The following is a 25,798-nucleotide window of genomic DNA, read 5'->3' on the forward strand; positions in this document are numbered from 1 at the left end:
AGTGTTCACTTTTGTTTTGTCAAGACCCCAGCTGTCCTGAGACTCAGAGATCCATCTGCCTCTGCATCCCAAGTGCTGGGATTAAAGGTGTGCTGCAGGCCCAGCTGTACTCCAATGTTTTAATTACACCTTTCCTACTTCATTTGTTTTTCTTTTCTTCAACTGACTCTTTTCCTTCTAGTGGGTTAACTATTGCCAGCTAGTGAAAAGATGACTGTAGCTTTTTATTTAAGTTTTTGACGTGTAATTATTAGTTTCTAAAGCACTTTGAGATCAGAGAACAACTTCTAGGAGTCCACTCTCTTTCCATCATATGATTCTCAGAGATTGAACTTTGGGATCATCAGGCTTCTGTAACTTACCTTCATACCTTTTCCCCACTTTGCAAGCAACCTCTCTCTATTTGCTGAGACATCTTGGCAGTCCATTTTTTATTTTTCTTGACAATTTTTTAGCTCTAATAATTAGAGACTTCTAAGCATCCAGAAAGGCTCTATTTTGCTGTTGGAGGTAGGGAAGACTTATGCATACATGAGACCAGAGGATACTGGTGTCTTCCTCCACTACCCTCTTATGGCTGTACACAAGAACTTTCACTAAATCTGAAGCTCACTATTTCAGACAGCTTGGTGGGCTGGCCAACAAGCTCACATAGCCAAAAAACTCAAGTCTAAATACAGCTATGTGAAAGCTCTGTGCTGGAGCTATAGGCATGCATGGATTACAAGGGTGCTGGGGACTAAGACCTAAGTGCTTATGGTTGCAAAGCAAGTATTATTACCCAATGAGCCACATCCCCACCCTGCAAAGGTGTATTTTTAAAAGTTAATTTCTGATTTTAGTAACTATGTCTGATCTCTATATGAATTGTACGACAGATTTAAAACCATTCACTTCTTGACTTTCTATCCTTCCTTCCTAATAAAAAGTAACTGCTTCTACATATTGTGTGTTACTATCTTACAAAGTGTTTCATTTGTATTATTACATTAAGTGACCACAATAAACTTATTTATTACTTGCTTTTTCCAGAAGAGAAAAACAGAGTTCAAAGGAAAGAAAATACTGAGTTTTTTTTTTAAATCATTAATAACAAAACTCCCAATCTGAACCATTTTTAGGTATTCAGTTCACAATTATATTCACACAGTGGTACAAACACCACCACTCACCTCTGTAATTCTTCCCATCTTCATACAACTGGACTTCTCTGACTGCCCAATATGCAGTAAGAGCCTCCTACCCTTCACTCTACTTTTTGCCTCTGCACATTTAACCATCCTAGTCAAAGTGTGTGTGTGTGTGTGTATTTTTTTCCTCTATGCTGGTTTTGCTCTGTTTCATAAAGCATCCTAATGGGTGTGAGCTAGCCTATTACTATGGCTTTGAGTTATATTTCCCAAATGGCTACCATGTAAAACTTTTGTCCACGTGATTCTTGGCTATTTATTCATTTTCTTGGGGGCGGAAAAATCTACTTAAGTCCTTCAAATCAACTTGTCTTTTAATTATTTAGTTTAAAGTTGATTTATTATATTCTTGTTACAAGTCCTATATCAGACATATGGCTTACACATTTGTAAGCCACATCTCCCCTATCCTGTGTTGGTTTTTCATTTCTTTCCTTTCTTATTTTTGTTCGGAAACAGGGTCTTACTCAGCAAGACTGACTTTGCTGGTTTGGAAATTATTTCATAGCTAGGTCCACCTGTCTCTATCTCCGAAGTGTTGTGATTAAGGCATGACCCATTAACTCAGCCTCTTCCACCATCACACCCAGCCTCTTTTCATTGCTTGACAGTATCTAATTCTGGTGAAGCTTAATGCACTATTTTTTTTTCCTTTACTGTTTGTGCTTTTGATGTTATGTAACAACACTTTAGGCTAACCCAAATACTAGGATCAACTGATTTATAAGTCTAAATTCTTTTCTGATCATTAATGTACTCTGATGGCGGTGCCAGACAGTTACAGTCACTTTAACTTTGCAATTAAGATTTAAATACAATGCATTCAACTTTCCTCTTTCTTCTCACACCCTAATGACTCTTGTAGTAAGAATTCTACAATTTTGGTTTATTTAAAAAGCAGAGAAATGTAATGAAAATATACTTTAGATTTGATTCTGAGTATGAGGCTATGGGGTATGGGGGTGAGGGTGCTTTGCAGCAGCTGACTATGATTTGCCTTGTGCTCTAGCAAAGGTGTGGTTTTGCCAGCTGCAAATATTTTTTGTGATTGTGTGACATTTGAAATTCTGGGAGTTTTTCAGAGGGTATATAAATACTAGATCCCCAAAAATGAGGTAGGTGGTTGTTAGTTGTGGTTTGTTAGTAACTGTGATCAAAGAAGAAACAAAAGAGAAATTAGATTCAAGAATCTCTCTCCTTTCCTTATCTAGTGATAAGGAGTGAAACCATGTGGGATAAAGGGTGGGAAGAAAGAACCCACAAAGTAGCAGTGACCAGCTATAGACTATCCCAGATCTTGCACTTATATAAATATTAAAATCTTCTTGTCAGTATTTAAAAATCTATATGGCATAACAAAACAGCTCAACAGGTAAAGGCACTCAATGCAAAGCCCTGACAAACGGAGTTTGATTCTCCAGGACCCATGTGGTATAAAGAGAAAAATCACTATCACTATGTTGTCCCCTGACCTCTCTACACACACAGAATGACACCCTCCTCCCAACAAACAAATATAATTCTTAAATTTTTAAACATAAGTTTAAAAAAATCAAAAGAAGCCACCTCTAATTTTGAGAAGGGCTGTAATAACTATGAAGATAAACTATGAAGAGTGTTGCCTTAATGGTATTAATTCTTCTAAACTTTGAAAATGGAATGTTTTCTATTTAGTCTTTTTAATACTCTTTCAATGGTGTTTCTCATTTTTCAAGTTACAAACCTTACATTTTCTATCAACTTATTCTTAGATGGTTTATCCTGTGAACATGACTGGTTGTTTATTGTTCTTTATCATGTCTATAGTGTGCACGAGCACACATTGTACTTTGCCTATTCGAGACACACACACACGCACACGCACACACACAAATGGTTTTGCTTCTTCTCTAATCTGGTTATCTTATTTCATTTTCTACTGCAATTGCTCTGACTAATACCAGTATGATGTTAAATAGGAGCAGCAAGAACAAATGCCGCCTATTTTCTAGATGATAAGTAAGTTGAAACAATTTGGGCATCCTGGTCTATATTTGAGACTATACAGCAGGAGTCCTTCCTTAACCCCTGTTTCAGTTAACTCTTCACCAGTCGTGGTCTGAAACAAATAAAAATTTCAAGAAATAAACAATTCATATCTTTAGGTTGTCCCTTCTGAGTATTGTAATGAAATTTTACAATGTGCATTCTATCAAGATATAAATTATTCCTTTGTCCAGTGAATCTATAGTGTTTAAAGGCTCGCTTTATAATCCTGGCTGGCCTGGAACTCATTATGTAGAACAGGATGGTCTTACACTCAGAAAGATCTACCTGCCTCTACTTCCTAGGTGAGAGAATCAGAGGCATACCCTACTGCATACCCAGTTTCTTTGCTTGATTTTTTTATATATATTTTTTCTTTGCTTGATTTTTAAGAAAAATTACAAATATAGAGTATTCAAACTTCCTAAATACTTAAACACAAATACAGTAAAAGCACCATAGCTCAACAAACACACAATATCTGGAGTAGCAGAGTTGGTTTAAATTGTGTGTGTCAGTAATTTCAAGGACCAAACATTTTTTAAGTATAATTTTATGTTTTTAATCTGAATAATAAAAGATATTTTTAAGTGGGCATCAAAATCTATGAAAAATTATGTTTTGTAAAATGGGGTACATTGTAGAAGAATTTTTAAAAATGAGGTTTCAGATAATTTATAATAAGACAAAATAATTCTAACAAAGAACAGACTACAAGAAAGACTATTGGCAATTCTTTCAAAGTCTGGACAGTAGTATAAAGCAGAGCTCATTTATTCACTCAGCAACTAGTCATCTCAACAAATTCTTCACTGGTTGACTCTTGTTTGTAGGATGAACAAAATAGGTACAGCTTCTATCTTTGTAAAGAAAATACTAAGCTGAGTAATTATTTTTAGTTACTGAGAAGGTTTTTTATATCTTTTTTAGTAGAGGAGCTATCTTTAAATTGTGTGTCAACCTAATAGAAGCTGGAAATACTTACTAGATATGTAAGGCCTCACTAATGTATAAAGTAATATTAAGTAGCAAGAAATACACCATTTAAATTTCAATTCTGTAACACCACACTCTGAAGGAATTGGTGCGAGTGTATGTGTCAGGATGTGTGTGTGTTAGAAGTACCGAACATGGAGTATCACATTTAGTGAGTTGAAATCATCAAAGTTTACTGGCCTGTGAGCCCCAAAGACTAATGTTACTGAAGCTTGGCTCATAGTACAAACTAGCAAAATTGGGATTCAAGAAGTAAGCAGGGAAGTGACCCACAGATAAAAACAGGAACCTTAGGCATGTAGAGGAAGAGCAAATACATTCATCTACCTGCAAAGTGGTATAAAGGCAAACAAATCACATTGTATTTACTTCATGGCTAAGGTGCTTAGCCCAATTTTACTAAATTTTACTAGAATATCCTTTTAAGAATGGAAAGAAACAGGCTCAGAAGAGAGAAATTCCTTACTAATAAGGTCACAATGTTCAGGAAGTCAATAAATCTCAAATCTGAGACATTTTAACTACAGTCAAGCAGTAAATACTTTATTTTCTATTATGCATTCAGAAGCAATAAAATAAAGTTAAGATGGCAAACCATGTCAAATGCTGAGGTAGTAAGAAATATGGGCTTCACAAGCAAAAACCATGAGAAGTAACAGCTCTGCACCGCATATACAATACTTTTAAACAGGGTGTTTACACAACATAATTACTGTATGGCCTATCAATTATTTAAAACTGTACATCCCAGAGGAGTAAGCCTGGATGTGTGCAGCCGGTAAAGAGACTAAGTATGGTTTCCAACTGTAACCTGTGATGACTAATTTTTATTGTCAAACTGATGTAGCATACTTGCACAGGAAGAGAAAACCTTCAATTAAGAAACTACCTAGACCAAATGGCCCATAGGAACATATGCAGAGCACAGCCCAGCCCACTGTGACAGTACCATCTCTAGGCAGGTGATCCTGGGCTGTATGAGATACTACCTAACATGAGCTAGCAGGAACTAACAAGCAACATTCCTCCATTGTTTCTATTATGAGTTCCTGCTTAATTCCTGCCATGACTTCGCTCAGTATAAAGACTGTGTATATATCACTGAGGAAAATTTAAGCTAAATAAACTCAAGTTCTAAGATGCTTTTTTGGCCAGCGTATTTTATCACAGCAACAACATAAACAACAAAAAACTAAGACACATTCCAACTCAGTCTATTTTATGTTAGATTTAATGTGTGCCCTATGGTAACTATTTTTAACAAAAGTCAAACTTTTCTTAGCATTTTTTTAACTAAAACAACCATATATCAACCTATGTTTGAAAAATACTTCAAAAAATATTGTACAAGCCAAAAGGTGCCAGTGGAGTTTGAGGTGATGGTTCACATAGTAAGCATGAAGATTTAAATTCAAAGTCACAGAACATATAGTAAAAACTGCAAATGGTCACATGCATCTGTAACTCCACTCTAGACACAAGATCAGGAGGGCTTGCTGACTACCAGTATAGCACCAGGCTCAGTGATAAATCCTGTTCTCATGGGAATAAAGTAGACAGATGGAACATGACAACTGATATCTCCTCTGGCCTCAGCTCATGTGCACAGGCATGTATACAACCCCCACACACGTCCTTAAATTTGTTTCTGTGTTTATAATTTCAAAAATGTAGTATAAGTATATTCTAATCCTCTCAGTAAAAAATACAAAGATTACACACACACACACACACAATCAAAGTTCAAAAAAGGGCTGGAGAGATGGCTGATTTAAGAGCACTGACTGCTTTTCCAGAGGTCCTGAGTTTAATTCCCAGCAACCACATGGTGCCTCACAACCATCTGTAATGAGATCTGATGCCCTCTTCTGGTGTGTCTGAAGACAGCTACAGTGTACTCACATACATAAAAATAAATAAATCTTTTTTAAAAAGCATTCACACATAAAATGAATAAATCTAATATTTAAAAACAAGCAAATGTTACTATTCAACACTGGTAAGTACATTTGACATATCTGACTCATGATCCTCAAGAACCACTAAAGTAAAAGAGAGAGAGAGAGGGAGAGAGAGAGAAGAAGAAAAATTCTTTAACTCTGCTCGGGTTGATATTAGATAACATTTTTATTTACCTAGTATTTAAATAATCATCATCTAGTAATAAAATCTTCAAGTTGAAAATATCACGAGCTCAGAGACTTGCGTATGAAGTGTGCATACAGACCTTTGTCTTTCTTAAAGTCCAAAGCATCTTCCTTATCAGTCACTATTTCCTTCATATTGATGATGCTCTGATGGGTGAGCTGCCGAAGAATTTTAATTTCTCTAATTGCGGTAATTGGGAAACCCTCCTTTTCATTATCCAGACGTACTTTCTTTAAGGCTACCATTTCTCCTATTAGACAGTTAAATAAAATCAGGTTACTAGCTATCAAAATACAAGGACATTTTTAATAATTTGATGTTTTTATCATTTTTGTTCCTACCTTATAAAATTCTAATTCACAGGTGATTTTCATTTCTAACATACTAAATAATATTTGTAGTTTAAGAATTTACCTCAAGTAAACTTTGGAGCATTTCACTGCATTTAATACTATCCACTTGCTTAGGATGAAGTAGATATGTATTGTTTCATACTGTCCATTAATACACACAAGAAGAATGGTAAAGAGTGAGTTTATTATCATCCTTTTCTGTGTGAAGGAGGGAAGGGTCAATATATCCAGGATATTAAATTTACTTATGTGTGAGTTTTGTATCAGACAGAATGTAATTAATCAAACATACACACAAACTCAAAGTTATTACAGGTTAAGCATAGGTCCAGAAATGGTTAGATTTTGGAGGTTTTCTGTTTTCTGTTGTAGTGATATGTACAGCCTTAGTAGGCTGAGCATCACCCAGCGTTAAAAAAAAAAAAAAAAAAAAAAAAAAAAAAAAAAAAAAAAAAAAAACCATAAAGGCATATTCATTCCTTATCTTTGGAAGAAAATAAAAAAAGACTGATGTTACAAATTTTCTAAGAAAATAATTTATCCTCTCACTCATTAAAATTCCTTTTTTCATTTTTATGCTGTTTTTCTACAGTATGTTTCATTAAAGTTTCTAAAAGTTATAAAAGGCAGTGTGATTTTAGAAAACACTAGTTCTGTCAGGCAGTGGTGACAAAAGCCTTTAATCCAAACACGCAGGAGTCAGAAGCAGGGGGCAAACTATGAGTTTAAGGCCAGCCTGGGCTACAGAGAGGCCCTGTCTCTGGGACAGTGCGAGGAGAGGCTGAGAATCTAGTTGTATGCATTGTTCAGTCAAATGCCTGACCTCTTCTGTGGCGTAACACAACTGCTTTGTCGGAGGAGGCATTCCAGAACTTTTCCCCACATTCTTAATTATGCTCTTAAAAAGTAATGTTCTGAAATTTTAAGCTTCAGAGTCTGGTCCAAAGGGTAACTTCTATACAGGGGAGATAATTGGCCAAAAAAAAAATTTTTATGTGACTTCTTAATACAAAATAACTTACTCCTAAAGACAAGCATGGTGACACATGCCTGTAACTGTAATAACAGCCCTCAAAGAAGGTAAGGCAGAAGTGTCACGAAGTTCAAAGGCTAATACTTTAGCCTAGGTATCAACAGTTTTAATAATTATTTCACCATAAAAGGAACACATCTCCCTAAATCCTGCCATATAGCATATCACAAATACTGAAGGAAATTTTTATGGGGCCATACATACTGATATAAAGACACAGAAAATGCACATACAAAATAAGATTAAGACTAAGTAACAGCACAAAAAAATTTTACTTCTTTTGGAAATTCATAAAGCATTACATGGTAGGGGGGCAGAAAGTAATCACATTCTATCAAAAACTTAACGTTCTTACCAGTGTCTTTGTCCCTGGCTTTGTAAACTTGTCCATAAGTACCTTCTCCAATAATTCCGATGATATCAAATTTATCGACGCAGCGTTTCCCCCAGTCAATATCTTTTTCTTTGATTTCACCATAGCGAGGCCCACATATTCTATTAAATATAGTTCTCAAGTTTTTATAGACAATCAAGCAAACTGAATGAACTGCTTAATAATTCAATATTTCAAGAGTAATCCTGCCCAATCTTAATCCATTATTTACCCTATTCATGTATATTTGAGAACATTCATGTAAACCAAGTTACTGTCAGTTGATATTACAAGTTATCATAAAAATAAACCATAATCTTAACATACTTACACTAAGCAGATTATAATTTCAAAGAGAAGTAGCAACATTGTTTCCTTAAAAGGCTTATAGGAATGTAGCTTTTCAGTAAAAAGGTAGAAACAACATTGCTAGAAACCATCAAGATTTTCTACTCAGTCTCCATAAAATTTTTCTTTCAAGGATTCTGTCTTCCCATATATGTATGTGTATATACATGTGCATGTGTAAACACACATGCACAGACACTCATAGTACAAAGTAGCAAATTGTAATATAAGAAACTGACTACAAATTACTTACAAACTGATTTATAGCATTATAAAGCCCTCATAAAAACACTGAAGATTTTTCACTCAAAGAAGTACAGAAAGTCTTAATTTATGTAAAATCACAACTCAGAATTCCATACTTGAGTAGAGATTAATAGATATATGTTACTTTGTTGTATTTTGATATTTAATAGCAGGCCAACACAGACTCAAGAATTACAGCAAAAGAATTTAAGAATAAAGTTTCCTTTTCTAAATCAAATCTATCCCAAAGTTTTAAACTTTACCTTTGTTAAGTAGACATTTTTTTTTTTTAAGCACCAGTATTTTATTTCTTACCTTCAAGGAAAAGAACTCTACCAGGTATTTAACATGAAGCTACATCAGCTCCATTTTGAAAAATTCTCTCTTGGAAAATTACAAATGCATACAGTTATATGAAAAAAGTAAGTAGTTAAAAGCAAAGGAGAACACTGCTAATTTCATTTGCGCGCACTGAATGCTGTCTTCCACTTTGTTTGAGTTCAGTGTTTTTATATTAGTTAGCTATCTTGAGAATTGATTAGTGTCTTTGGCACATGCAACACTCCCAAATTAATAATTACAAACTGTAAGAAAATTTCATTTGGTTTTATTAGTCACTGCAAATAGGTACCACCCTTCATGAATATTTGTTTCAGAACTCTGAACCAATCTGTATATTTATGTTCAAATAAATATACACTTTTCATTTTAAATCTTAATGTATCCTAAGTTTGTAATTATCCAGGATACAGTGTGTCCAGTCAACTTAAGTGCCAGTAGAAAGCAAGCACATACTTAGGCCTTCTTTTGCTATGTAACTGTGTTGCTGTTTTCTTCTCCTCTGGACTCTTGGAAAGATCATCTCCTCCTGGTAGCTCAGGGGGCAATGGTAAATCAGCAAGCAAACATCGGAGTTTCTTTTCTACTTCTTTTTTAACTGCTTTTACAGAAATATTGCCTCTTAAGCTAAAGAAGAAAAAAAAAGGAGGTAAGGTCAGTCTATAAACCATAAATAATTGATTACAGAACAAAACTATGGTCATATTTTAAGATTTAAGCAGCACGCAAAGGCTATATATATGCCATACTTCAAATCCATCTTAACAGATTATTATCCTTCAACTACTAAGCAAAACTTTATGAAAAAAGTGACACAGACTTAAGTAAAAACCATAGAAATCTGTACAGAGTAGACCTTAATTAATAATACTGTATTGATAACTAAGTGCAAGGCAAGTAGGGGTTTGATGATATTTTTAATTGTTGCAAATCTGAAACTATTTTTAAAAATAAAGTTTAGGGAGCTGGCAAGATGGCTTCAAGGATAATAGTGCTTGGGATGCAAGTCTAAGAACTTAGATTCAAACACCACAGGTCTACAATCTCAGTGATCCTATTCTGAGAGGAGAGGTGAAGACAGGAGATTCCCTGAAAGCTCTTGAGTCAGCTACCTTAGTGTATATTGGAATAACTAAGGGAACTTGCCTAAAACAAGGTCAGAAGTAACATTCAAAGTTGTCCTTAGAGCCTATACCAGCACCATGGCATGCACATATCACATACAAACACATATACAAATAACAAAGTTTGATCTTTAAAAAACAAACTTCCAAAATTAGAAAGACTGTGATGCTTTCTTTTTAATCACAAACTTCAAATGGCACACAACTATTTATTCTTTTGCCCATTTACATAACCAAAGCAAATTAATTCACTTTTAATCTCAGTACTTGGGATGTACATGCAGGTGGATGGATCTCTGTGAACTTGAGGCCACTCTGGTTCCAGGACAGCCAGAGCTAGTGAAACCTTGCTTTTAAATTTAAAAAAAAAAAAAAATGGTTCTCCTGCTGCCATGCCTTTGCTTGGTCATCATGAATGCTTACCCTTCATAATACAATTACAAGTGAATTATAAGCCTGGTTAGTCCTACACTTTTTTTTAATTCCCAAAAGTTAAGTAATTTTCAAACTGTATCTGAAGTTGTAATTGATAATTTAAATTTCTCAAATTAAAAAAAAAAATTGTAACCCAAGAGAACCTTTTAATATAAAATGAAGAGAATTTGCATAAATATTCAGACCAAGGTTCTGTTATTGCTGTTTTGTTTTGTTTTGTTTTTCAAGAAAAGCTATCAACACTGGGCCCAGATTTCTGTAAGATAGGGCTGTGGCTGAGGTTGGAGATCAGTAGGAGGAGGATGGCCCAGCGCCTACAACTCTTGAGTTAAACTCCAAAACCAGTAAACAAAAGAGAAAAATAAACCTCTTCACTTTCATATCACTAACCTGCCCCTTTTATAATAGAAATTAAGAGTGAGCACCAATGTACCAGGGTATCTAGAAGTTAAAACACAAACACTTAAGTACCAGCAATGAAATATGTTGACAGAGAACAAAGGAATATCTGTACATAGAAACACCGATATTCCTCAGAGTTTTTATATGTAGCATTTCAAATGAGTCAAACTCTGGTAGCAACACTGCTACATGGAAGAAGATGGCAAACCAGACCATCTCATTCTTCTTCATATAACAACCTAAACCAATGTCTGTGAGAAAATCTTTTGAGTTCAACTTTTAAAATTCTGTAAGCGGAGACTTTAAAGGGAAAATAGTGATTTGACTAGAAAAATAGAAAATACACATAGCAATAAAAACAAAACTAAATACCAAGCATAATGGTGCAAGGTTTTCATTCCCACACTCAGGAGACAAAGGCAGGTGGGTCTCTGTGGTTTTAAGGCCAGCCTGATCTAATAGCAAGCTTCACGACAGCCAGACACTTCTCAAAATATCAAAAACAAACAAAAACAAATGCCAAAGGAAAACAATTGTCTGAATTACAAAGATCAAAAGTCCTACTGAGAAAAACTCTACACTATAAAAGGAAAGTACTGAAGACCATGAGCCCAACAACACACCAAGTGTTGTTTAGCAACCAAATAAGCACAAAACTTAATAATGTAACTTCAAGACTACAAAAATTGAAATTGTTAAAATCTATTATTGTTAATATGATTCCATACCCAAAAAAGAAAGCTAGGCATGGTGGCTCAAGCCTTTAACCCCAGCACTTTGGAGATTCAGTAGGCAGAGACAGGTAGATGCCAATCTTGTCTACAAAGTAACAGCCAGGGATATACAGAGAAACCATGTCTCAAAAAACAAAAATAAAACAAAAAAACAAAACAAAACAAAACAAGAGGTGATTCCATAATATTTCAGGATATAAATTAACATAGTCTTGTTAGGATACAATTTGTTGCTCTCATCTCTAAAGTTTTAAATATATGATATGATTTGTCATATTCTATCTTAACCAAGTGCTATATACATTTATAATAGAAGGTGTGATGTATCTATTGTTATAGATAAGCATATTAGACCTCTCAAGATTAACATGGAAATATCTTCAACACAGTAAAATTTTTTAAAAGTGAAGAAGTATCCTGATCCTAATTTATTTTAAATAAAGCAATCATGTTTTTATTAAAAAGGTAACAGAAGAAACAGTTTCTGCAGTTCTGGGCGAAGATTCAAAGTGAGTATAACCTGTACTACTTGGCTAAGACACTTAGAGGCACCAATCCAGTGAAAAGGTGAACGGATTTAGCTTAGAGGAACCTCTGATTGATTGACTGTGACTGAAAATACAGGGAAAAAATTCCCTACAATTAAAAAGACTGGGGGGAATAGGAACAACTGCCCTTTGAATATTAGCTTTATTAACAGCTATTAAGAGGAGTAATCAAATTCCAAGATCATCATTTGCAGTTCCTATTATAGTAACTGATTAAGACAAATCTTATTAGTGGGTGCTAAACCATCAGATGACCAGTTGCAGGGAAAACAAATCTTCAAACTGACAAATATGTTATCCTATAACTTCTAAATGCAACATGGACACAAGGACCTTCTACACAGAGTTTATAAGGTTGGTCATCACTTAACCAAGTTATGACACCACAATTTAACATTCATTGTTAAATCACTTAATAGAAGTACATAAAATCATCTAAATATTCTGGCCCAAAAGTTATTTGTTCTCAACCTAACCAAGATCTCACTGATTTCTAGTTTATAGGAAATGGGAAGGTAAGAGAAGAGCAAGTGAACTGTCATCAAAAAGACAATCAGACAAATACTACTACAAGACTATAGATCCAGATTTTTCAACTAATGGGGGGGGGGGGTAACAATGTAATTGTCTTAGGTTACAGTAATAGTACCTGTGATTAAACTGAAAACTATGGCAACCACTTCTTTCAAAAGATGTGTATACAAATACACCTTCCCTATACAGAGAATTAAGAGCATAGAAACAAATATTAAATAAGATATTGGCATTTGTTGACTCTAAAAAAGTGGTTCTCAACCTGAGGGTCACAATCTCTTGGGGAGGGTGCTTAATGGGGGCTGCCTGAGATCATCTTGCATATTAGATATACTTACATTATGATTCATAACAGTAACAAATTTACAGTTATAAAGTAGAAACAAAATTAAATTTATGGTTAAGGGTCATCACACATAACCAAATGTATTAGGAATATGGAGAACCACTGCTCTAGAAGGTTGTATAGATGCTAATTTTATTATTTAACTTTTTAAAGTACCTGAATACATAAAACTAACAACAGAGTACAGGTTTATAAATCACAGTCACAAAGAAACACATACAATCTTTCACATAATTATTTAAGGATGTAACTATGACAGTTAACTAGGGATGGGAAGAAGCATGCTTAAGGAAAGCAAGGTGGAAAGCATTCCTTAAGACATGTCTGACTGTGCACACCATTACAGTTCTTTGAAATGGTCTTTAGATTTCCAGTGAATGACAAGTAAACAAAGATGACTTTCACACATTCACGCTTCCAAAAGCGTATCAGAACAGAAAAGACGATCTCTACAAGATAGCTGGACAATTTCAACAAATAACGATGTCTCCCCAACTCCCACCCCAGAAACAGAAAACAAAAACCCACACCAGGTTGCTAAAAAGAAAATTTTAAATATAAAACTGCCATGCTCATTAAGACTGTTGAAAGGGGTTGTGTGGGTGTGGAGTGGCTCCTCCCTTATGAAAGGGGAGAAAAGCTAACGGTCTGTCTGTGCTTAGAAAAACCTAAAAACCAGTCCTTTTAAAACAAAGCATTAAATCTAATATACCTTGTAACTCTGAACAATAATAATTAGCCATTTCATTTCTTTTTTATTTAATAAAATACCATTAACCTAAGGTCAATATTTCCTGTTGTCTTGATTTATACTAACGCTAATAATCATAGTATCTGAGATGCACAGAACTTTAGTTTACAAAATTTTATCAGGTCACTTAATTTAAATAACTAATCTATGGTTTTTCAGGATAAATATTCTTACTTTGTGGATATAAATACATGAAATAGAGTACAAAAAATTGAAAACATAGGACTATCAATAGCTATGACCTTCTACATGTAGTCCACTAACAAATTTATTGAACTTCTAATAAAACTTAGACTATAAAAATATCTTTTGCCCTATCCACGTAATTTTAACCATATCTCCTTTTCGCTTTTTCATTTTTATTTAGTTACTTAAAACTCTGCTGAAAATAGTATGTCTCCTCTTTATATATTTAAACCTTTGTACTTAGTCAATCACCGAAATAAATTATTGGCATAGCCACGTCAGTAACAGTAAGAAAACACACACACACAACATACAAATCTGCAGACACAATGAAAACCGAAAAGCAAGAGACAGTTTAGATCAAGAAAACTGCAGCTGCATGAGTGTGGGGGTGCACGGCCTTAGTATAAGCACTCAGGAGCTCTGCAGAGGCAAATACATCTCTATGGGTTAAGAAGGTTAGCCTATACTAAACAGTAAGTTCCAGACCAGCCTACATAGTGTAAGGCCCTCTGAATCTCCTTCCCCACCCATTCCCTAAAAAACAACAAAATAAAAAGTCTGTTTTATACTAACTTTAGAAAAAGATAAGTTAAAAGTTACATTATTTCTTTAAGGAGTTACTGACAAATTTCATATTTGTCTGGACTTACCTATCAGCATCTTTATCTTCCGGCAACATGGGAGGCAAAGGTAATGGTGGTAATGTAGAGGTCACTAAAGCCACATGTTGCTCCTTCTCCTTGGCTCCTATACTTGGTGTGAGTGGCTTGGTTTTCTCTTTAGTGGACACTGGGTCTTCCTTTGTAGCAGCAGGTTTACTCTCCTTCCCAACAACTGTTTTCTTGCTGGCTTTCTCTACAATCAAATTATTGTCTACCTTTGTTACTTGAAGCGGTGGCTTTGTTTTTGCTTTGTCACTTTTGACAGTCCCACCACTTGAAGGAGAAGGTACATGCTCAGTTTTAAGTTTTTTTACTTCCTTCACATGGTTTGTCTGTGAGACACTGGCACCAGTTTCTGTGTTCCCCTTGGTAGGTGTAGAAACATTTGAGGCTTTTGCAGCTTTCGCAGCCGCCTCTGCAGCCTTAGCAGCCTCTGCAGCCTTAGCAGCCTCTGCAGCTCTTGCTGCCTCTGCAGCTCGTGCCTTTTTATTCTTGTTCAATTCAGCTGCCAGGCTACTCTTCAGAGTTAGTGTGCTAGGAGAAATGCTTGAATGACGACTTCTGGATCTAGACAGTCTGTGCCTGCTACGAGATCTTGAGTGCCTAGATGAATATGGGCTTCTGCTTCGGGATTTGGCAGATCGTCTGATAAAAAATAATTAACATTTAGTCAGTAACCAAATTAAACTTTGTAGAGTGCTAATTTGAATCTCTGAAAGGAGGCAAATTTACTTAATTTCAAAATAGTAACAGTATTTCTGAAGTTGTTGTTGGTACCAGATGACAATTTTCTTTAAAATATTCTTCCTTTCTCTGGCCTTTGTATGCCCAAAGATAAACCTAGATTTAAAACAAACAAACAAAACCTCGCTAAGAAATATGACAATTAGGACAGCAACAGGCCGCCACTGTTAACTCAGAAAGGAGAGATAAGGTAAGGACCTGCCTTGAGAGCAGCAGATAGTCTTCCACTCTTTCCTCTCCTCTCACCCCTCACCTGATTATATTTTCTGGCACAAACTGTCTCTTCACCACCAGGACTGCTATTTTTGACATTTTCAGAGTTCCCTGCTACTCCTCTTTTAAGTTCCTTACTATCTTACCCCTGCAATCCCTTCATTAAAAATCCAGCGCCTACAATGAAGCTCGAGAAAACATCCTTAACTCCACTTCCAAAAAATCTGACACCCTCTTCTGACCTCCACAGGCTCCTGTGCACACAGGGTATTACACATACATTCAGCTGTGTATACAGACCCCCTAAATATTTTGGGGGGAAAATGTATCTGTACTGGAAATATAGTCTTTTAAAATCTCTTAACCATCTAATGGGATTTCATTTCTTTCTAGAGCTTTAACTAACTAGCTAAGTTTTATGTGCCTTGGGGGTGGGGGGAGGAGACAGGATAACACAGTCTAACATACTGAACAGAGGAAAGGACAGCTCTTATTAGACTTTGGTAGAAATTGTGGTTATAAAGTAGGACAGGTTAACACAGTAAACTGCCAAGAAGATAGCCCTTACTTAAGAAACTTTGCAGAAATTACAGGAAGCAGAAAAGTAAAGCAAGAAATTCCAGGAACCCATAGTGAAAATGGGCAGAAACAAAAAAAATAGAACATTTCCTTTTATGGCTAGCGTTAAGAGATATTTTTATAAACATTCTGTAATTCTAGAATATAAGTGAAATCACTAGGCTAAGGATAAACTTAAAAGAAAGTCATAGTTTGGTAGCCTACAATTTAATACAGAAAAGTAAAATGCAGTCAGGCATAGCGGTACATGTCTTTTAATCCCAGCACTCAAGAGGCAGAGGCAGTCGAATCTCTGGAAGTTCTACACCAGCCTGGTCTACAAATCAAGTTCCAGGACAGCCAGGGATACAGGGAGAAACCCTGTCTAAAACACCAAAAGCAAAACAAAACCCAAATTTGGGTAATTTTTACTAATTATTTTGCCATACATTACGAAAAGCATTACAACTTTATGCTTCAGGCATTATCATTGTAGGAATAAGAAAGAAATGCATGTTCAAACCTTTAACAAATTACACTATAACTATCTTACTAAATTATTTTTTTACAAATAAAATGTTCCTTGGGCTGACAATAAAGTTTCGGTCAAAGTGCTTGCCATGAAATAAATTTAAGTGCAGAAAAATTAAGTCTCCAAGAATAACACACACACAAATAAGTTAATATCATTAAAATGTTTTCTTCAAATAGTTTTATACTGTTGAATCTATAATGAGCACATATTAATTATTTCTTGGTTTCAACAAATTAAGAGAGTTAGAAGCAGAAAAGATGGCTCACAGGTTAAGAGCACTATGTGCTCTCAAAAAATCAGCACCAAGGTCAGGCACCCGGCTCTAGGAAATCCAAAGATAGACAATTCATTTAATTTGCACATACTCATACATAGAAACATACATGACACAAGTTTTAAAAGACATCTTTTTAAAAGCTAAAAGATGGGCTGGAAAGATGGCTCAGAGGTTAAGAGCACTGGCTGTTCTTCCAGAGAAGCTAGTTTCAATTCCCAGCACCCAAAATGGCAGCTCACAACTGTCTGTAACTCCAGTTCCAGGGCATCTGACACCCGCTCATAAAATAAAAGACAGTTAAAAAAAGGAGAGAGGTTATGCTCCTAAGACGTTTTCCCAAATTCATACAACTCAAATAAAATCAGAATTGCAATTCAAACTACATATTAGGCTAGTTAAGTGTCCCTTGTAGTAGTCAAGTCTCAACCTTCCTAACGCTGCAACCCTTTGATATAATTCCTCATGTTGTGGTAACCCCCAACCATAAAATTACTTTTATTGCTATTTCATGACTGTAATTTTGCTACTGTTATGAATAGTAATGTTTTAAATATTTTGGAGACAGAAATTTGCCAAAAGGGCTCACAAAAGGAGAACAAATTTAGAACAGCTGTTTAAAGAGAGAGCATATGTCCATTGAAGCCAAGACACCAGCCTGGCCTTGGTGCTGACCCTTTGAGAGCACCATGTGCTCCGAACCCTAGAGCCATCTTTTCAACTCCTAATGAGTTCTTTTTACCTTGTTTAAAACAAGTGAATAATATGTGCTCAACTATGTGAGAGACTTTGCAAGAATTCAGTTCTTAACCTTGTACTTGGTGAACAAACACAAATCGGGCCGATTTGTCCTTTGCCACCAAGGCTACTGCAATATGCCCTGTTTCCCAACTCTTCCCAGGCCTCAACAACAGCACTGCATTCTTGCCACTTCACAGTTCCAGGTCACTACTGACTAAGCATCCTCTAAGAACTTCCTTAACCTACAACACCTCTGTGATCTCTTTTTAAAGTTTCTTGAATCATCTAAGTTGGATTTCATTCTTTCTAGAATTTTCACTGGTATACCTAGAGGTGTACCAAGTGTATCAAAATAGGTATGCCAAAATACTTCATCACAATTTCAGTTTCCTAAATTATTTTTACTAAAGAATATCCAATCTATCGTTGGGCATCAACTCCCAGTATAACTTCCTATAAATATCCAATATTATTGTTACTCATTATCTTCTTATCTTAAATCCTCATGAATATCTCTCAGTCACATTTGTTTTGCAAGCTTGTTAAATCCTTAAGAGATATGAGGTTATGAAATGGCTACCAAATTTAAAAAATCACAATGTTGTCTTTTTTTTTTTGTTTGTTTGTTTGTTTGTTTTGGTCTTTCTACCTCCATGTTTAGTGCACAATAATTAGGAAATGGAACCACTTTAGATGTCTATCAACATTCAAATGTGTTTTTAAAAAATGGTACATACACAAAGTAGAACTTCACTAAGCCATGAACAAAATCAAATCATGGCATTTACAGAAAATGAAAGTGGAAATTGTTATATTAAACAGATTAAATAAGATTCATTTTTAAAGAACATTTTTGTCTTACATGCATGATTTAGATTTTTTTAAGATTTATTTATTATATATGAGTACACTGTAGCTGTCCTCAGACACACCAGAAGACGGCATCAGATCTCATTACAAATGGTTGTGAGCCACCATGTGGTTGCTGGGACGTGAACTCAGGACCTCTGGAAGAACAGTCAGTGCTCTTAACCGCTGAGCCATCTCTCCAGCCCCACAATTTAGATTTTAAATTATTTGTGTGTAATTTTTATAAGACCTCTACACAAAACACTTACCTACCTTCCTAAGTCAAAGTTTCAAATGGCTGGACACAACTATAATCTCAGCACTAAAGAGGTAGAAGCAGGCAAAAATCTGTTGTGTGTGTGTGACCAGTTTGGTCTACATATTGAGTTCCAGACTTGCCAAGGCTACATAATCAGACGATGGCTTAAAAAAAAAAAAAAAAAAAAAAAAAAGACAACAGCAAATGATGTTCCTCTGTTCTAAATTTAGTATGCGCTGTTTTAAGTGTTCTGTTAATTATTTCCAACAGCACTGTTGAATACTCTTAAATGTATCAATTTAAAATCTCTTATCTACTCTGTATTACTATAATCAAACCAATGATGACAGCAGATCCAGCACCGTCTGAAACTAGGGCTTAGAAAGTGCATATGTCATCCTGTGATATTTGCTTCTTTTAACATCCTCTATCTTTAATCTTACTATTCTCTATTTAAAACACGTTATCTCAGCAACTACTTCATCTTCTTGACCCTAAGTCTTTATATATTGTCTTACAGTCATACTCTCTGAACACTTGTTACTGTAGCAAACTACCTCAAATATGGTGATGACCTAGAGCAACACAAATTATCTCACCGTTCTAAGAGACTCCAATAAGCTCTGAGAAGCTAAACCTCTCCAGGAAACCTGTCCTTACCATTCAGTCAGGCCTCTCCATCCACTTCTTTCCTTTCCTGACTTAACCTGTCATCAACCAGATAACTATCTGAGTAATTTATAATCTCTCCACCTCAAAATTCTTAATTTAATGACATCTACTTTTTAATCATACCAACTTTTTGCCACAACATACTTTATGTACACATGCCAAGGACAATAACACGAATATCCTAAGGGACCATTATGTGGCCTATCTTACTGTCCACTTTATCTTTTCTCTCTCATCCTACCTTCTTATCTCTTAATCTGCCCTATCCAGCTGACATATTTTCCCTGCTCCATTTATTATTGTAGATAGAATAACCAAACCAATCCTCACTGCTTAATGATGATAATGTTCCAAATCCTTCACTCGCCTTTTCTTCTTAGTAGTTACTGCAAACGTTCACAACATTCTTCATGCTCACAGCCTCAGCTCCAAGACTGACCAGGCATGTCTTCTCCCACTCAAGCTATAATTCCCTTCCCCTCCATGCACCCTCACTGCTATCTAAAACTGAGCACTCTGGTAAACTATGGAAGCCTCATTCTCCTTACCTTACAGAGTACTGACCACAAACAGCATCACCTGTACATTTGTCAAAAATGCTGTTTCTCATGTCCTTATCCATACCTACAGACTCATGCACACAATAACAAAAGTTTTAAACTGTAGACTGGTTAATCAAAAGGTGCTGGTTGACACTTGCTATTTTATCTTACCTACTGCTCAAACTCCTGTGCCCATGAACTCATATAGCCACTGAAATTAACTAAAAAATAAGCATATTTTACAAAACTAGAATAAGAAAAATCCAATGTCTATAATTACAATATTAAGTACATTCTTAAAAGTACTTCCTACCATTTCTGCTTCCTTACTTTCATCCTGACTATATACACTGGCAGCTTCTGCCTCTTAAGGTTCCTCCTTACTATATTTATTCTCACATAGATTTTAATTTATACTTACAAATTGTGGTGGTCTGATTAAGAACGGCCCTCACAGGCTCATATATTTGAATGTTTAGTCACCAGAGAATGGAGCTATTTGAAAGAATTAGAAGGATTAGGAAATGTGGCCTTGTTGGAGGAAGTGTGTCACTGAGTGGGCTTTGAGGCTTCAAAAGCCCATGCCAGGCCCAGTGTCTGTCTATCTGTCTGTCTGTCTGTCTGTCTGTCTTTCTGTCTGTCTCTTTCTCTGCCCATGGATCAGGATGTGTAGAACTCTCAGCTACTTCTCCAGCACCATGTCTGCCTGCATGTAGCCATGCTTCCTCCTCTTGATGTAAGCAACCTCTGAAACTGTAAGCAAGCACACAATTAAATGCTTTTTATAAGAACTGCCTTGGTCATAAGTGTCTCTTCATAGCAATAGAATAGTAGCTAAGATACACATAATACCTTATCCCCAGCATCTTAGGCTATTTGAATTGCTGAGTTTCTTTACAAAATAATCATCAAATGGATTCTAGCATGGGATTAGTATGATTCCCATCAATTTCTGAAAGTACCAAAATCCTACTTTGGCCATTTATGCAAAAAGATCCTCTCAGTACTGACCATCATAAAACAAGAATACTGAACAATACTGAAGAGCTCTACATATGACAATAATAAGTATTCAGTCCACATTTAATCTTTTTATGTAAAAGTGAAAATATACAAATATTTCTTTAGTATCATATCTGGTCATTAGTGAAGATGTGGAAGAGAGACTGGCTCGACACAGAAAAATAGTAGTAGGACTAATAGGAACCTGAAGTAGTAGGAAAGGGACTCAGAAATAGAAAGAAGGAGATGCTTGGCATATGAAACGAGAAGATAGCAGTGAGGAAGAAATTGACAAAGAAATAGAGCAGTGTCATGGCAGGATGCGTCAGCAAGTACAGGAGAGAAAAAATGAAGAGATGGAAGTCATGGGGGTGGAAGATGAAGGACACTCTGGGGAGGAGTCTGAGGAGTGCACAGACAGTGAAGATGAAAGCGAGCTGTGACTTAAATCAATCTTCATTGGAAAGAAGATTCGGGTGACAGCTCAAGAATGAGAAGCTGAAGCATTGAAACAAAAGGAACTGGAACAGGAAGCAAAACGCTTGGCTGAGGAGCGGCACAAGTACATACTCAACATTGCAGAAGAGGCCACAAAAGAGCTAGAGGAGAACAAGGGGTCCCTTGCCGCCCTGGATACACTCAATACTGATGATGAAAATGAGGAGGAGGAGGCATGGAAGGCCTGAGAGCTCAAAAGAATCAAGTGGGACAGAAAAGACCAAGAAGCACTTGTAAAGGAGAAAGCAGAAACTAACCTGGACTTGGTGCCACAACCTTTAATCCCAGCACCAGGGAGACAGAGACAGGCAGATCTGAGTTCAAGGCCAGCCTGGTCTACAGAGCAAGATCTAGGACAACCAGGGCTACACAGAGAAACCTTATCTCAAAAAAATAAGAGTTCAGTCATCTACATAGTTCAGGACCTTCCTGAACTATATAAGACTCTGTCTCCAAAAAAAAAAAAAAAAAAGTAAATAAAATATAGCAGGGAATAACAAAGTTCTTTTCTCTCCAGCATACTAGAATTTGAACCCAGGGCCTGGTAAATACTTGCCTAGTGTTCTATTGTTGAACTACATCCCTAGTTCTTTTATTTTCATGTGTGTGACTAAGCTATTCATGCAGGCCTTGAAGTTAAGAACCCTGCCAACAAATCTTAGCAACCTGAGTTGGAGCCCATAGATCCACTTAGTGGTTGAAACCAGCAAATTGTCATCTGTCTTCCATATGTATTCTATGGAATGTATGTGTTAATATTCACATCAGATGTAATTTAAAAAGGAAAAGGGAACTGGAGACATGGCTCAGTGGTTAAGAGCACTGACTGAGTTCAATTCCCAGCAACTACATGGTGGCTCACAACCATCTGTAATGGGATCTGCTGTCCTCTTTTGGTGTGTCTGAAGACAGCTATAGTGTATTCATATAAATTAAATAAATAATGTTTTTTTTAAGTTTAAAAAAGAAAAAGAAAAAAGAAGCAGAGTGTGGTGGTGCACACCTTTAATTGCAGCACTCAAAAGGCAGAGGCATGTAGTCTGAGTTTGAGACCATCCTGGTGTACTAAGTGAGTTCTAGGATGGCCAAGGCTAAAACAAAAATCTTGCCTCAAAAAAAACTAAAAATGATGACAACAACAACAACAACAACAACAACAGTAATAATAAACTTGTGTACCTGCCACCAAAAAAATCTGGTTATTATCTTGAAAAGAATTGTATCATATCAAGGAATTGTTTTAAAATAAATTTGTAATTTATTATCAGTAACTGAACTGTATAGCTATTTTGAATGCCTCTATACCTGAAAATGGATATGAACCCCTGGTTTTAAAAGTCACCTCCTCCTCACTTCCAACTACCATACATAACCCTCAGTACAATACAGCTAATCCATTAAGGTACAGTAAGTCTGTAATATTCCCTATTCTCTTGCAATGGCACCTGCTAAAAGGGTAAAAACCTGACATCACTGTATACTCCACAAGGTGTCCCCCCATCCCATATCCAATTCATCTCCAAGTTCTGTCAACTGTATCTTTCTTCAGTTTTAACTAGTCTCCAGATTCTTTAACCTAAACAGATAGAGCTACTCTCACAATTACATCCTGAATAATCACTTTCTTGGAGTAGTCTTTATACCAGGCTCATACATGAATGAAATCTCCACCTGTTCTAATCACTCTCAATGCAGCCACCTGAGTAATCTTCCAATTACTCCTCTACCAAAACTCCTTAATCATGACATGTACATAAAGCCCTTTTCTAGCCACTCAAAATTAACTAAATACCAGGCGTTGAATGTTTTTTTTTTTTTTCTCACATTGCTCTAATCACCCCCTGTATCTGCCAGACAAAGGGATACTTAACATCTCAGCACAATGTTTACCACAGATCTAAAATTTCCCCTCATTTGAACTGGGGGTATAGTTCAACTGATAATTACCCACCATACAAGAAGCCCTGAGTTCAATCATCCACATAAACCAAGCATGATGGAGCACATAATTCCAGCACTCAGAAGTTGGGGGTATGAAAATCAAATCAAAGTTCAAGGCTACACAGCAAGCTCCAGACCACGCTGGGACACATGGCTATGTAAACACACACACACACACACACACACACACACACACACTTATAACCCACCTCCTCTTAATATGAGCAAGCTAGAGATATTCTCTCCAGTGATCTTCCCACATTATTTGTCTTGGGTCATTAAAATAAGAATAATTTAAGCATCTTACCCAGTTAAACTGAGAGAACAATCTTCAAAGCTTTGACTTTGAATACAAACTTTGCAAATTCCATATGCTCAAAAATATTTATATAAGAACACCACTGATGCTATTCTTCTGGAATGTAATTTCACCTTGTTAACCCAATTACCAAGGTGCTGCAGATCAGTCTGGTCCTAATCTATCTTTCCCTACTGTTAGGTTCAATGTACTTAGTTCCACACAGGTGCATTTGTTCACCGCTAGTGGCAGGCTCTCAGGTTTTATACCCACTTCCTGTTTTCTCTGCTTCTTGAGTATGAACAAAACGACTGGCCAGTCTCAAACTTGCTCCTGCCATGCCTGCCCCACCATGACAACACTGTACATTCTATGGAAGTGTAAATAAAATAAACCTCTTTTCTGCCAAAGGTGCTTCTTCTGAAGTTATTGTACCTAACAACTACTAAATTTAACCAATGCAACCCTGTTTTCACTGCCTATGGAGAACATCCTCCCTCTCTTATAATGATTTTCAAATGATAATCTAAGAGTCCTTCCTTCATACAACCTTACCACCTCCAAGAAAGACACAATAGTGCCTTATCAGCACCTGTCTTGTGACCAGAATCATCATTAACTTTTTAGACATTTACTTCTTATCATATCAGACTATATCTTTTTTGAAGAGCATAATATAATCTAAGTCAATTTTATTTTTTCACATTATACTCCATAGCTTAATGCCGTTTGGAAAGCAGTTCTTGGTCAAATGAATATTAACACAACTAACGTCAGTGTACAAAATGCATTTCATTTGATTTGCTCTTCCTTCAGCAATGAAAATACATAGAAAGCAGATGAGGAAACTAGAACAGCATGCTAAGAGACTTTATTACATGTGCCTAGAACTACTCGGAGGAAGAATCAATCAATGGTCAAGCAAGTCATCCTATCCAAAGCCTGGTGCCACTTTCCCCACCCAACTGGACTCTTTCACCTCCATTTACTTAGCTCTTAGCTAGCTTTCTTTCAAAAATCGGGCTGAAGTTCCTTCTCTGTAATCTGTCCATTTGCTGAAATTGGAGCATTTGTCACTTACCACAAGATACTCCAGAATCAGATTTTCTTTAACAAAACCCAGAATTTATAATTTCCTCCACCATTAGGGATAAGAGAAGGAAATCTCTTCTTACAACCTCAGCATTATAATGGATATTCTTATCATTGTAATTAGGCAAGAAAGAGTTAATTAAATCCAGAAGCAAGAAAGCCAGCTATATCGATTATCAGATGGCATAATCTTGTTTATAGAAAAATTCTAGAATCCAATAAAAATATAAAAACTAACAAATAAATGAGTCAATAATGTTACTCAATATGAAAAAAAAAAGTTTGAGTTTTTGGCAGAGCATTGGTGGCCCACACTTTTAATCCCAGCACTAGGGAGTCAGAGGCACGCAGATCTCAAGTTCAAGGCAGCCAGTCTACACAGAAAGTTGTTCCAGGACAGTCAAGGGCTACACAGAAAAACTCTGTCTTCAAACAAACAACAAAAACCCTCAAGAAAACAAACAGAAAGAGAAGGAAGGAAGGAAGGAAGGAAGGAAGGAAGGAGGGAGGGAGGGAGGGAGGGAGGGAGGGAGGGAGGGAGGGAGGGAGGGAGGGAGGGAGGGAGGAAGGAAGGAAGGAAGGAAGGAAGGAAGGAAGGAAGAAATGTTTTAGTTCTACACATTAGCAATGAACAGTCAGCACAGGCAGATAGCTCAGGCTTGCTGGCTATGGGCCTGTGAAAAAACATAAAACTCCAGGTTCAGAGGGATAATCTGCCTCAAAGGAATAAGACAGGGTAACAAGAAGACACTATAGGATGCCCTCCCCTCACTCCCATGTGTGCACACATAGGCATGTACACCC

General features: G+C 36.2%; 1 protein-coding gene across 2 annotated transcripts in view; it reads right to left on the bottom strand.

The window, feature by feature from the left end:
• The window catches only part of CDK13 (cyclin dependent kinase 13), an 88,510-nt gene that overhangs the window by 43,186 nt on the left and 19,526 nt on the right, over positions 1–25,798 (bottom strand). For both annotated transcript variants that reach the window (XM_080917564.1, XM_080917563.1), the window contains exons 2-5: positions 14,765–15,421; positions 9,508–9,678; positions 8,101–8,240; positions 6,439–6,609 (exon numbers count right to left, since the gene is read on the bottom strand). In XM_080917564.1, the coding sequence (XP_080773690.1) occupies positions 6,439–6,609; positions 8,101–8,240; positions 9,508–9,678; positions 14,765–15,421 (1,139 nt within the window). The remainder of the gene's footprint in view (positions 1–6,438; positions 6,610–8,100; positions 8,241–9,507; positions 9,679–14,764; positions 15,422–25,798) is intronic.

Source organism: Micromys minutus (assembly GCF_963924665.1).
Source record: "Micromys minutus genome assembly, chromosome: 6".
Taxonomy (NCBI): Eukaryota; Metazoa; Chordata; class Mammalia; order Rodentia; family Muridae; genus Micromys; species Micromys minutus.